Source organism: Melopsittacus undulatus, chromosome 2 (assembly GCF_012275295.1).
Source record: "Melopsittacus undulatus isolate bMelUnd1 chromosome 2, bMelUnd1.mat.Z, whole genome shotgun sequence".
NCBI classification, from domain to species: Eukaryota; Metazoa; Chordata; class Aves; order Psittaciformes; family Psittaculidae; genus Melopsittacus; species Melopsittacus undulatus.
In genome coordinates, this window is record NC_047528.1 from 85,211,726 (window position 1) to 85,225,400 (window position 13,675).

At 38.7% G+C, this 13,675-nt stretch overlaps 1 protein-coding gene across 1 annotated transcript in view; it reads left to right on the plus strand.

Moving 5' to 3' along the window:
- LANCL3 (LanC like family member 3) overlaps positions 1-5,240 on the plus strand; it is a 30,683-nt gene extending 25,443 nt beyond the window's left edge. The window contains exons 2-5 of the mRNA XM_031045068.2: positions 399-522; positions 1,596-1,793; positions 3,785-3,992; positions 5,081-5,240. Coding sequence (XP_030900928.2) covers positions 399-522; positions 1,596-1,793; positions 3,785-3,992; positions 5,081-5,240 — 690 coding nt within the window. The remainder of the gene's footprint in view (positions 1-398; positions 523-1,595; positions 1,794-3,784; positions 3,993-5,080) is intronic.
- The last annotated feature ends 8,435 nt before the right edge of the window (positions 5,241-13,675 follow it).

A 13,675-nucleotide genomic window follows, 5' to 3' on the forward strand; every position in this document is an offset into this window, starting at 1 on the left:
GTCTCTTTTCCACTATCTTCTCCTAATGTCTCTTCCTCCAGTCTGGAGGTTTTTGTCCTGTAGCTTGCCTGCTGCTTGTTGTCAGCTACCATCAGACTGATGGTTCTCTGGGAAGGAAAAGCAGGAGCTCTTAGTGAGCCTCTTTTCACCTCATCTGTACAGCTAAAGATGTGGCATTCGCTTTCCTGAGATAGGATGAAACTCTGTTTTTAAGAAACATTATGTAAATTTACTGTTTCGGGTAAGAAACTCTTAATAATGATACACATTATGGCATGTTTATAAGATTAAAGGCAGTACCTTGTCTTGTGAACCAGCAAAAAAGCAGAGTCCTGAAAAATGTCTAAAAATAAAATTATTGTAATGGACTTGATGTTTGGTTTGATGTTTCTGTTTAGGTGCTGACCCCAGCACAAATAAAATCAATTTGCCTGGCCATACTAGAATCGGGAAAGCAGTATGCAGTGAAGAAGCGGAAACCATTCCCACTCATGTATTCCTACTATGGAACAGAGTACCTTGGTGAGTACAGCACGCTGACTACTTTGAAACTGATGTTGTGCGTAGATGCTGAGCCAGTCGATGTTTCAGAAATAAAATATGTAAAATATACAGTATAGGATTTCTCCTGATTTGGGGTCATCTAACCTCCTAAAACTGCTAACTGGGACTAAGGAGCTGGAAGGAAGTACTGATGCTGTCTAGCACTATGGAAGGCTAGGGTACCTGAGCCACACCAGGGGAGCAGCAGGCAGCGGTTTATTTTAAGGGTAAATATGCCCTTGTCAGATGGAGGTAGTGAGAGGTGTGGTGACCATGCCTGTATGCAGAAGGTTACCAGAGAGAGTTTTCAGTGTATGATTCTGTGATGTTATTTGTAAGCTCCTGTTGCCACACAGGGACTTGCAGAGCATTTTTGGCTGTAGTAGTGCAACTGAAGCTTATGGTCAGCTCCTACTCATCCTGAGCAGCTTAGTTGTAGCTCATCTGAAGCAGTGGTGAAAGATCACTAAGCAGCTCCCTAGTGGGGTCCTCAAGGCACAGTATCACACTGCAGAAAATGTAAGATTGATTTGAGATCTTAGTGAGTTCTCTGGCAGGGGAGAAGTCAATGAGTGGTGCTGCTCCACAGACCTGGCAGACAATTCTCGCACTGGAATTTAGGTTTTAGCTGACTGATATTGTCTGTCAGAAAATGGGAATACCATTTATGGTGCAGTTTCAATTTGGGTTCAACAAAGACTTCAGAATAATGGTCTAGATTCAGTAGTTTGTCAAGAAGAATAATGTCTTGAAATAGTATTCAGTTTAGGTTCAGTTTAACTTTGCACATGGAGTTTCAGTCATACCAGAGTGAGAGCAGAAAAAATTCATACCTATTTTTGCATAGGTAGGGGAACTGGAAATGAAAGAAGCAGTAACAAATCAGTGTCATGCACCTAAAAAGCTTTTATTCCAATCAGTACAGTAATAGGCATAAAGAAGATGAAAGAGCCATGCACTTCACAAGGAAATCAGTCCCAAGGGAAAGTTGCTGTGAGGTGCAGGTAGGATCTAAAACTACTCTCTAATTTGACTGTTTCTATTCTTTATAGGCGCAGCTCATGGGCTTTCATCTATCCTTCAGATGTTACTTTCCTATTATGAGTACCTGCAGCCAGCAGATCAGGAGCTTGTGTGGCAGAGCGTTGATTTTCTTATGGACCAAGAACAGAACAGCAACTGGCCTCCTGAGCTGGGAGAGACAATCGAGCGGGAGAATGAGCTTGTACACTGGTGTCATGGAGCTCCAGGTTCTTTTCTCATTGATGCTATGAATAGCTAAATGCTAATCACATTGCTTTTCAATGTTAGCTGATTCCATGTAGAAGATAGTCCAGGTTAAATTTGACCAATTTTGACGTTTTATGGTATGCAGAGAAAATATTCAGGCTTTTTCTCCAGTTAAGAGTGTTTCAGTTGTTGCTGAGCAGCTGGAAAAAGAAGTGTATTTTCTGCCTTAAAAGTGTAGGTGATCACAGCTGAAAGAATTCTGGTGATCCTGAACTGTGTTTTTTCTGCTTTTGCTCCCTTTCATTATGAGATCTCAAAGACTGGTTCAGCTGAGTCAAAAGACAGCATATGGCTAGACACAGAAATAGCGTGCAAAAGAACATTGATACAAACACATCAGTGAGTTCTGGAAAGGCCTTCAGAATAGCTTTTCCCCCCTCATCAGAATCGAAGTTTAAGCTGCACTTACTATATGGATAAGGCATAAATTTGACCAAAGTATTTTAATGTGAAGGGGAGTTTGTACTAGCAAAAAAAGCCTTTTTTCTCAAGGTTACCCGTATAAAAATGCTTCTCAGAGATAAAGAGAATCAATCTCTAGTTTGGGTTCATGAGGTAAGGCTTATGTCTGTCAGTTCAGAATCTAATCCTATACCTTAGCAATTTTGGTAAGTAACACTATATATTGAAATAGCTTTTTTTACCCCGAGGCAAAATTTTATTGCTAACGAGGCATATTGGCTTGGTAACACGAATCTGCAAGGTTACAAAAAAACCTTACTTTTATTAAAGAACGTCCATGAATACTGATACATTGCTTTTAAAGGTACATTACAAAGAGTACATTACAATTAACATCCCCTAAATGTGCTTTCTGCTGATGCATTACCTTTTTGTTGTTATGGTTAAGGAACAAACTTCTTGCTCCCACACTCATGAAGTAAAGACAGCTTTTGTTTAAGAAACTTTTTTTACTTTTAAGAAGAAAAAAAATATTTCTGCAGCATGGCTGGCCTAGTGATGGAGGCTGCAGGGAAGATGCCCTCTTTGTTTCAGCATCTTAAGAGTAGTTTTTGACTTGGGTTTAACTGTTAGTGGAGACATATGCAGTGAGACTTGCCCAAAGAGACAAAATCCCAAAGCACATAAAGAAGTTGCTTTAGGAGACATCTGGAGACATGCAAATGCATGAATCAGTATAATTCTTCCCCAGAAGATCCTGTATCCCATCACTGGTTTTGGGTAATATTACACATGTAGCTTACAAGAACACTTTTCGGCTGCTTCAGTGTATATTATATTCAGACCACAAGTAAACTGTTGTAAACATTTCCTTAGGCGCAGGATTTGGTTATCTGTCATATGCATTCTTTGAAGGTTACCATGAACTGAGCTGTGCAGTGCTCTGTTAAAAATTACAGTTAATTTATTCAAATCCCCTCTAAAAATAAGCCAAGTTGGTTGGTTGGTTGGTGCTTTGTTTTGTTTTGTTTTAACAGAAGTTAGTATGTATAACAATTTATAACTAGAATAAAGCAACATGGGCTCCACTTTAAAAAAAAAAAAGAAGTTTCTTTTTCTCATTTGATAAAAAATTATCTGTTACCAATGTAAGAAATTATCTTGCCCATCCTTGTGTCAGTGTAAGCATGTGAGGTGTATGGAGATTTGAAACCAATAGAAGATAGCACTGAGAGTTTATTGTATTAAAGGCAAAAATAAAACTACTGTTCTAAATTGTTAGAAGACTGAGAATGTTAGAGTAAACCCTGAAATTCAGTAAAGCATTGAAAAGATTGAAGGTGGTTGTGTTGTATGGGGTGGATAAGTACATCTTAATATATGCTCATATGCTTTTTAGCATTCCAGATACTCTCCCCTCCATTTGTAACATTGACAAGTGCAGAGCATGAGACTGCAGTTTTTAAGTGTATTAATCTTTATTTTCTTATGTGTTCTACGAAACTCTTGGCCTACTTTTTACAAGACAATCTCACTGCTATTTTCCTAGGCATTGCATACCTGTTTGCCAAAGCTTACCTGGTTTCCAAGAAGCCTCAATATCTGGACACTTGTATCCGCTGTGGAGAGCTAACTTGGCAGAAAGGCCTGTTGAAGAAGGGACCTGGAATATGCCATGGAGTGGCTGGTAGTGCTTATGTGTTCCTGCTGCTCTATAGGCTCACTGGAAACTCAAAATACATATACAGGGCACAAAGGTTAGAATTCCAACCTTTCTGGATTTACGGTAATACTGCAAAGTTTCAGGAACATTTATAAAGCTGTGCAGAGTCTTTGATCATCACCCTTAGATTTAACCTGAATGTTTAAGCCTCAGGTTCAATTCTACTTATGAGTTGCGGGGCAGACACACTCTGCAGAGAGCCCTGCAGTCCTGCCTCCAGGCTGCCTGTAGCAGGAGAAGCATCAGGTTCTCCTGGGGTTTGCTCCCTCCCTTCCTGAGAGCCTGTGCTCCTTTGAAGGGAACTGGGGTAGATGAGTAACAGTGGTGTGCATCCAGGTCTCATTCTGACAGGAGGTCAGAAAGCAGACAAGTTGTGTACCTGTGTCCAGGAGCAGAGCAAAATACGGTTTTTTTTTATGATTTTCAGAACATTTAATGCTATCCCTTACTACTAGAAGTGGAAAATAAGTATAGGGACTGCTTTGCTGTTACTTTACAGTTTTTGAATTGATTATTCTCACAGCCAGTTTGACATTGTGCTCTTCAACTTAGCTAGTGAGGCTAATTCTGTTTTGTCCTGATGCAAGCAAGTATGGTCCACTGAAAATTCTTTCACAGTGCTGCAATTATCTTTAATTGTCTTTCTGCAACTTACAGTATTCAATGTTTGTAACTGACAGCATAAACTAATGAGGGGAAGTAGTATAGTAATTAGGGTGACTTATTTTCAGCTGTCTGCTTTGAAGTGAGAACATCTTATTTGTGTAGTTTTTTCAGCATTACAGGATTTGGTGCATCAATGTGAAGCACTGCTTGCATCCTGCTGAAATAACAGTTGATATAAAAGTTATTTACAAGTGTGTTTAAGGATGTCTGACAGAAATCAGAAAATGCTTATAGCTCTTAAACAAGCATAGCACACATACAGATTGCAAAGGTTTGTCTCTTCTAGATCTGTTTCATGTGGAAATTGGATAGTGTAAAATTTGCAGATAAAACTAAATAATGAACATTCTATTTTTTTAATCACTGAATGTTTTTAAAATGATGCTTTCAAGCAACAAGTAGACTTAGAGGGACATCAGATAATAACAAACCTTTTATTTTTTCTTTTTCTCCTAGGTTTGCAGAATTCTTATTTACAGAAGAATTTAAGGCTGGTTCCCGGGCATTAGAAAGTGTATATAGTCTGTATGAAGGTTTCTCAGGAACTGTGTGTTTCCTGACTGACTTACTGCAACCCAACCAAGCCGAGTTTCCTCTCTTCAGTGTCTTTGTCTAGAGAGCAACATTCTCCAGGGCCACATCCTGGTGGGGATGGGAGAGGACACCTGCAGTTTCACTTATTTGTCAAGACAGGCTATTTACAAAACAAGCCAGTGGTACCACTAATGCTAGCCTTAACGTAGCTGGGAGTCAGGTAAAAAAGAAACTACACTGGGGCATTGGGAGGGAAGTGTGTGGTCAAAAAAAATAGGACAGTGAAAATAAAAGGGGGGGGGGAAGTGACTGAATTTGATGTGGTAAATATTTCACTGTAGTAAGAAGCAAAATCTAATTACTCAAGTGAGACAGAAAGGGGCATTCTCAAATTCTTAATTTGGTGGTTACACTGGGTTAAAAAAAAGGCAAGCTAGAATTACAGGGATATGCAAAGAAGAAACAGTGATGCATCCAGTAGGTTTTAAAAAGAGACTTGCAAAAAACTTCATTTAGCAATGCACTTAGTGGAGAGGGTGTCATAGACATGTCACTACAGTGCACAAAGGCAAAATCTGGGATTTTTTACCTAAACCACGTCTACTAGTTCTAGTAACATGTATTAGAAATACCTGTATCCTGGAGCTCTTTTGTGTTCATGTGCATATAATGATGTTTATGTAGATAGCTATATATTTAGCCTGCAGTTTCACAGGTTCATTTTGACTAGTGCGGTTTCATGTGTGTAAATGAGAACTTAATGTGACCCTTCCTTTCAGAGCTCAGTCTATCATGAGGAGCTGGTCTCCTAACTGATTCACTGTAACTGTGTCACTTCTTGTCAATACTTTCCCTGTCACAGGGAAGATGAACAGAGCCATTGAAAAGACTTGGATTGAAAAGTTCTATAGCTAAGATACAGCAGGCAGATGCTTTCTTCATGGTACAGTATTAGATAAGTATTGTTCAGTGGTACAAAAAATTCCTTTAAAAATTAATTACTTACAGCAGCATTCCTGATCAATAACATACATATTTCAGAGAATGGAAAATCTGTTTTCCCTGATGAATTGTTCACTACAATCCCTGCAAACTGAATGCAAACCTTGGGTGGCATACTGGTCTTAAAACTCCCCTGATAATAAATTTCAAATTTTCTTCTTTTCCTAGTTAACAAAATAATGTGTATGCCCAAATGATTTGCAGCTATAGAAATAAACGGGTTGCTCAACACTAGTTACACTAGCACTTACGGTTGCAATTATGTTATTTTATATGTATTATATATATGACATGGTACTTGAAAGCTAAAGAAAACACTAACATAGATTTGTACTAAAACCTGTAAAATCAATATATGTATTTAAAATATATTTAATATTTATTTATTTATTTTTATGGGAATAATGTAATGCAATTACCTTTAAAGACAGACTAGGAAGACCAGGATGTTGAAAGGTGGAGTTAGGGTGAAAAATTTATCATGCATGCACTGCCAAACAATGCAGTCTCTCTTCCTGCATTCTCAGCTGGAGGATATTACAATTCTTTTATTTTTAATGGCTAGTGGATTAAAGTTCCCATTTAATTTGGGTAGTCCTTGATCAGGCTGTACATTGGAGCCAGGTCTGACAATCCTTCCGCATTTTAATAATCTCATTCCTAATCTTGCCACTTATTTTAATGAGATGTCTTGCATTATTATGAGCTGCAGATTACAACTTCTATTTTGTCTTGACTGTGCAGTTCTAGTTAGTCATAAAAATAACCATATTTCATTAGTGAATAAAGCAATGCAGTTCAGTATCAGTTTGTCAAGAATTTAGGGATTTTTTGGTGAATGGAAATGTTAAAACTCAATGTAGAGTTGCAATGTGTTTACTTATTTGTAGGATAAAAGGTCTTCTAAGAAAGCCATTAATGTCACTTTGTTACTCTGAGCAGTGAGATGTGTGTATATAGGAGCTACACCAGCCCCAGCAACAAGTACAACAGCTACCCAAACCCCGACAATTTCACAGGGAGATTATACATGTGAGGCTAAATCAAAAAGTCAATGGAGATGTGCATGTGCTCTGCCCAGCCATGCTGAAGTGCTCCTGTTAGATCAAAGTCAATTGTCAGTAGTGGAGACTGTAAGTCCATTAGGATTTTTATCAAGTTGCTTCCTGTAATGCATGTGTCTCATATATTTCATAACTGGAATGTTTTTAAAGAAATGTATAAGGAAGGTAAAACTGGGCCTATCACTTTTCCCCTGTGCTAAATAGCTTTTCAGTTTCAATTTTACTGGGGGGTAATGTCACTCAGCTAAAACGTGTAAAAAACAGCATTTGTGCTGTAGCATTTCAATAGCTACTGTAACCGTATCCTATCTTATTGTAAGACAGAGAACTAGCTTTTGCCATGGTCTAAACTCAAGCTGTTGCAATCTGCGTATATTGCCAATCTTTTTATTTAGAGGTGCAAACATAAAACAATAACATCTAGCATTTTGGTAACTACACCCTCAAAAAACACAACCAGCTCCAGACTTAAGCCTTAACAGACTTTACATGTATCAGAATAGCAATCATGACTTTTTGATTTTGTACCCAGTGCCTACTTTTTAATTATCAGTGGGCCACGAAATTTGTTTCCAGTTAGTTATTTCTCAGGAGATGCTTGAAGAAAATCTTTGCCAAAACCTCAGTAAACCTAGAGCACAATATATCAGCACAGTAACTCAGATCTTGACCAAGTCATTAATGCTGATACTGTAACATATACCACATATATATGTTATTATTTACCATAATAACAGTACATGAAATCACTCAATTTTATTATGCTTAACTTCCAATGGCCATGTTCCCATTTATCTTTTAATGTAATTCTTCATAAATGGTAGGAAATATACATTAAAAACTCGGTGCCAGTTTTCTAGTGGTTTCCCCTCTGTTTCTCTTTGTAGAAAAAATTCCTTCTGATTTACATTCAGATGAGACTATAACCTGCTCTGTGTTGTGTTCCAACAGCACACACCAAACAAATCTGTACCTGCAACCATGCTTTGTATATGAAGCCATGTGCTTGGCTTCATTTGAGAAAGAAAATAGTTACTTGGGTAAGAGTTAATCCATTCAGCAATGAGAAAACCCATGCAACCACCCAGTTTTCAAAATTTAGGTCCTAAACACCTTTGTAAGTCATGCAAGTTCAGCACTGACTTCGTCAAGGGCAGCATGCAAACTTCGTTTACTGATAATTAAGATCAGTTACAGTAACATAAATATAAAGTTTCATGGGATACAACTTGTAAAAATCTTGGAACTTAATTATTCATCTGTTTCATCAGACATGGCAGTTTGAGCTTCATGGCTTTTCTCACCTGACCTAACTGGGTTAAAGCGGCTACTAGACATGCTATAGCCACAGCTGCTGAACACAGCGTAAACATACCCAGGGCACTTCTGAAAATGCCAGTCATTAAATGAGCAGGATTTTTTCCATCCTCTTCCTCCTTTTAATTGTCTACCTGGTTTTTTTCCTTTGTATACTATGTATGCTGTAACATACATGCTATTGCAACCTTTAAGACATTGACAGGAAGGCAACCTGAGTAGAGCCATCAGCACTTTTCAGTGCAATAAAAAAACATAAGGTCCTTTGTGTTCCCTCTTTACTGCTTTGAGAAATCGATCAACCTTTATTAGACATTGTCAGCAGGATACTCTCTCCTCCTGCTCCCAAACTGGGCCCTGATAGACTGAAAAAGTGTATTCCTGTACAGATCCTGCCATGGTGCTGTGACAAAAGACTGCATTACTGGAAACTCGAGAAGCCTCTTTCAAAGTGTAAAACACAAATTCCTACATCACATTTGCACATCAGTTTCTTGACTGTTTAGTTTATTAAGTGTAGGCAATAGGAATTTAAGTGATATACTAGTATTTCTGATTATGCTGTTAATGCAAAGAGTATGCATTCTCTGGGTATTGGTGCTTATTTGTGATGTACCTGTGTTTGTGTGATGCTGTTTGTGAGTAAAGCTGTAGACTACAAATCAGGTTGAGGAGCTATATACTATTCATGATTTTTGGTAGGTCATCCATAGATTACTGTCATGGAATAATTTTGAGGGAAACTAGATCTGTAATGTCCAGATTTAGTGATTTCAGGATTTATAGAGCCAGACGCAATAAGTTTCATCAACAGTACAGTTCTAACAAATGTATCTTATTATTTTCCTGCTACTTACAACTTCTCAGTATGATAACATACTCATTTTGTGCCACTGCTTTAAATTTCTGCTTTGTTTGCATTATTGTTTCCTTCAGTTTCCCTGCCTTTATTTCCCAACCTATGAATAACTTCAGAAGGCTGAAGCAGCAGCCCCGGTCTTTTGTTCTTGAAAATAAGATTGATTAATTTTGCTTGAGGGATGTTCCACCTACTTGCATTACATGATTTTACACTCCCAGATGGTCTCTTCTCTTTGGCTCTGCCATTTCCCACCTGCCAAGGAAAAAAAAAAACATTATATTATCTAGCAACTGCTACTGATGTTTTACATCATTAAACACAACATAGACTTTCCAAGGAACATGTTCAGCTCTCTAGTATCTCAGTTGTATGAAAACAGTCAAAACCAAGTGGAATGGCTACATATCCCAAAATACACATTTAAATAGTTCTGGGAAATATGCAGAAATGAATGCAAGTAAAGTGGTTACCCTTTTGCCACTCTGTGAAATTAAGTAATGCCACTTTAATGTTCTAATAATTGTATGGACATGTAGAAAGTATGATAAGAATACTGATTAGTATTTTTCGAATACTGTGGAAAAAAACCCTGAAATGTAGGTGTATGATATATTGAGAAACATACAGGTGCAATATGTGCAAACGGAAACTTTCACAAGCAGTCAAATTTTTATTCTTACATTGTTATCTGTATATAAAGTTATAGCATCTGCCAACATATTTCACGTTTTATGCAAACAATTACCTATTTTAGCATATGCATGCATTTTGAGAATATATGCTTGTCACTCAAACGTGTAAGATCCATGGACAGAGTGTATCTCTGAGGTCTGCTAAGTAAATCTTAGGTGTAGTAATCTACATACCTTGAATATTCACTGGCAGGAGTGCATATTCTAATCTGTATGAAGATTAGTATATCAGAATAAGAATTTCCCTGTAGGTTTTAAAGAGTAATCTTCCTAGAAGAACTACACTGGTGAGCAATTGCTGGCAAAGAGCACAGCGTAGATTGCTCTGTGAAAGGTTTTCAGTTTATATAGATGTCCTGGACTAAGAAGTAAGCAGAAAGCTAAATAGAAAAGAAATAAAAAAATGACCAAAAATCGCACTACTGAGGGAGTATACTTCAAAGCCATAAGCAAAAAATGCTCAGGGCCCAAAAAACCAATACAGCAGTTTAGGGATGTGAATAGGCATTTTCCAAGAGAAGAGCACAGTTCACTTCATTGCACAGACAGTGGTACAGTGTGCATTGCACATGTGTTTTTGCTGCCTTGAACAACGCTTCATTGCCATTATTGCAAAGTCGTCATATGCTGAAAAGAGTCTGCCTGTGAAAGAGTTGCCTGTAGCTGAACCTACTGCCTACTCCAGTCATTTAATGAAAGTGATGTACTCTATTGATGTTTAGGCAGTTTAAAAAAATAGGTCCAAGAAGCCAACATGCACCAGTTTCTTGACCTAGGCCGGTGAGTTATTAAACCTCCTGACTAATTAGTCCTGTCACTGATGTCACTGCTGGTCCTGTACCCTGTATATTTAAAATATTTACATCATGCTCAGAAAAAAGTCAATTTATAAATAGCAATCTGCTTGAAAACACATAAATCCATATTTATTTTTAAATCTTACAAGAAAGTCCCCTGATTTCATTCATTGCATGACTCAAAGAGACAGTGAAGGCATTTCATTCAAGTACAGCCATACCAACTAGAATGACAGAAAACTAATTAAAAACTTATTCTGCCTAGTGGTATAATGGTATTTGAATAAAAATAATAATAATAGAGTGATATTCAGCAACAGCACTGCATGAACACATGCATACTCCCCAGAAAAATTTACGTAGAAGTCCTGACATCAATTACATCCCATAGTGAAAACAAATCCTATTAAAGAATTTATTTTTACTTCATATAGAAGAGAAAGGTGTATGACCACAAATTTAACTCTGCGTCTGTCTTTACACAAAAGTTTTCCTGTAATAGTAGTCTGCTTTCAACACTGATTTGGCCTCCTGTGCCCATTTTAAGGGCCTGATATGCCACTTGCTGATGCCAGTGGTGAATCTTCATTTGATTTTAGGCATGCAAAGATAGGTCTTTCCACATGTGTGAAATAGGGGCAGAACTGCATTGTTCTGGCCCCTAAGCCTACCAACTTTCCTTTACATGAGTCCCATGGAATTAGTAAAGGTTGTTCATCTAGTAAGAGAAAAGCACAGGTGTTTGCATATGTATGGCCCTATTTGATAGCAGTTTTATACCCATTTTCCCCCAATATACATGGAGACCAATACCAACAAAAAGTACAGGGAACTTAAATAGCATTATTTCACGTTTAGCTTGTGCTGGTGACACTTGATTATTCAGTATATTCCAACATGTGGTGTTCATTTCTTGAGTATATGCTGCACCTTAGATTGTTTTCTCAGTGTAACAGCCATTCACAGCCATAATATGATATAGACCCTTAGAATCAAGATTGATTTGATTCTTAGAAATGCACCTTATTGTTTAAAAGCAGGACCCCTGCTCTACTAATGTTTTAAACACTGTGATCTTTTGAATGTGTTTATTGTATTAGTTTTGTATTGCAAATTATTATAGAAACTAGATTTTATAGCTTTTTAACAGCCGTGATGATACTAAGCTTCATAGTGGCAGAACAACCTCTGTGTATATCCATGTTACGAATCTTAAAGCTGTGATTATATTTTGCCTTAAATAAAAGCCCAACCTTGAACAGTATGATTTTGCACTCGATCACTTATTTCTGTACTTACTTTCCATAGTGCTGGCAACTTTTCCTTCCTGAGCGGTCAGGGCTTAGGGCTCCAAAAGTTTTCCAGTGGTACTGTTTCATCAAAGGTAAAAATCATTCATCTCAGAATCAGATAAAACATCCAGGCTGCACATAGCAATTAGGTTAAACTACCCTGTGGTATCTCTCCCTGAGAGAAGATAGGTTGGCTTTGGCCTGTAGATTAAAGTTTTTCACTTAGGTGTTTATTTTCAGCCTCCTTAAAGCTCAGTGTACATAGCCTCTTCTCTTTACAGGAAGACCCCTCTGTTCCCAGTGAAGAGCACTACAGCATTAAGTTCACCAAAACCTGCTTATAATGAGGTTTATTGTCATCGTGAGCTGAGCTCAATTGGAGGTGAACAGGAGGACTCTAGATTTGCCAGTGCAGCAGTGCAGGAAATGGCCCAAATAAAGTGTCACTGGCATTTTCTGTATAAATCTGCTGACAATCCAAGATGCATTAAAAGATAGTAGCAGACATGCAGAAATAGCCATTAGTGTTATCTCATTAATAGACCAATAGCATCTCAAACTCCATTATCTTGCCTTCCTGTTGTGCTGCTGGTAGGTCTCTGGTCTGTAGCTAACCTCCACGTGCAGATCTGCAATTAACAGACAAGGCAAAATCAAGATCTATCAAGGCAGGCATCAGATCCAGCTGATTATGAACCAAGTACCTGCACCAAGCAGGGAAGTAGCAGTGATGGGAGACTCCCCTGGTGCAGGATCGAGGCACCTTCTGCCAACCAGACTGAACCTCAGGAGTCTTTTTCTTGCCAGGTGCTACAATGCAGGTTGTTGTGGAGAGACTTCAAAGGCTTACCTTGCTGTCAGGCTGTCTTTTACTGCTTGTCATCAGTGATGCTGCCTGCTGATATGGGTGACCTTACACATACCCAGAATGCCTCCAGAGCACTAGTGGCAAGGGAGGAAAGCAAGGGGTGGTCTGGCTGCTGCTGGTGTAGGGAAAAAGACCCAATGACAGGCAAATGCTGCTGGCTGCAGCTGATATTGCAGCAGTTGGGGTTTATGATCCTGGGAGCCTTTGAAGGCAAAGGTCTGACAAGCAAGGGTAAGACTCACCTAAGAAAGCCCTAAAAGGGCAGCTCTGCCAGCAGGCTCACTCACTGGGTGAGGAGGTCTCTGAACTGGGGGGGGTGCATCACAGGAGGGTCACTGTGGCTCACAGCACCTTTTCTGCATTTCTCTTTAATCAGCTTTCAATGTTTCATAGGGTAATCTTCCTCAGGTGCAGGCCTTTAGCCTGAAAGGAGGCAGGGATACTTCTTCCTCAGCATGCCAAAGCCCCCCTGCGAAGAGCAGCTCCATCTTTTCACCCGCCCCACACAGGTCAGCTATGTATCTTATGGCCAAAGGAGAGGCGAGAATTGAGTACTCTTCCCATTTACAGCACAGCCCAGGTGCTACAGGAACCAAGCCACAGCACCGCCGAGCGCACCCACA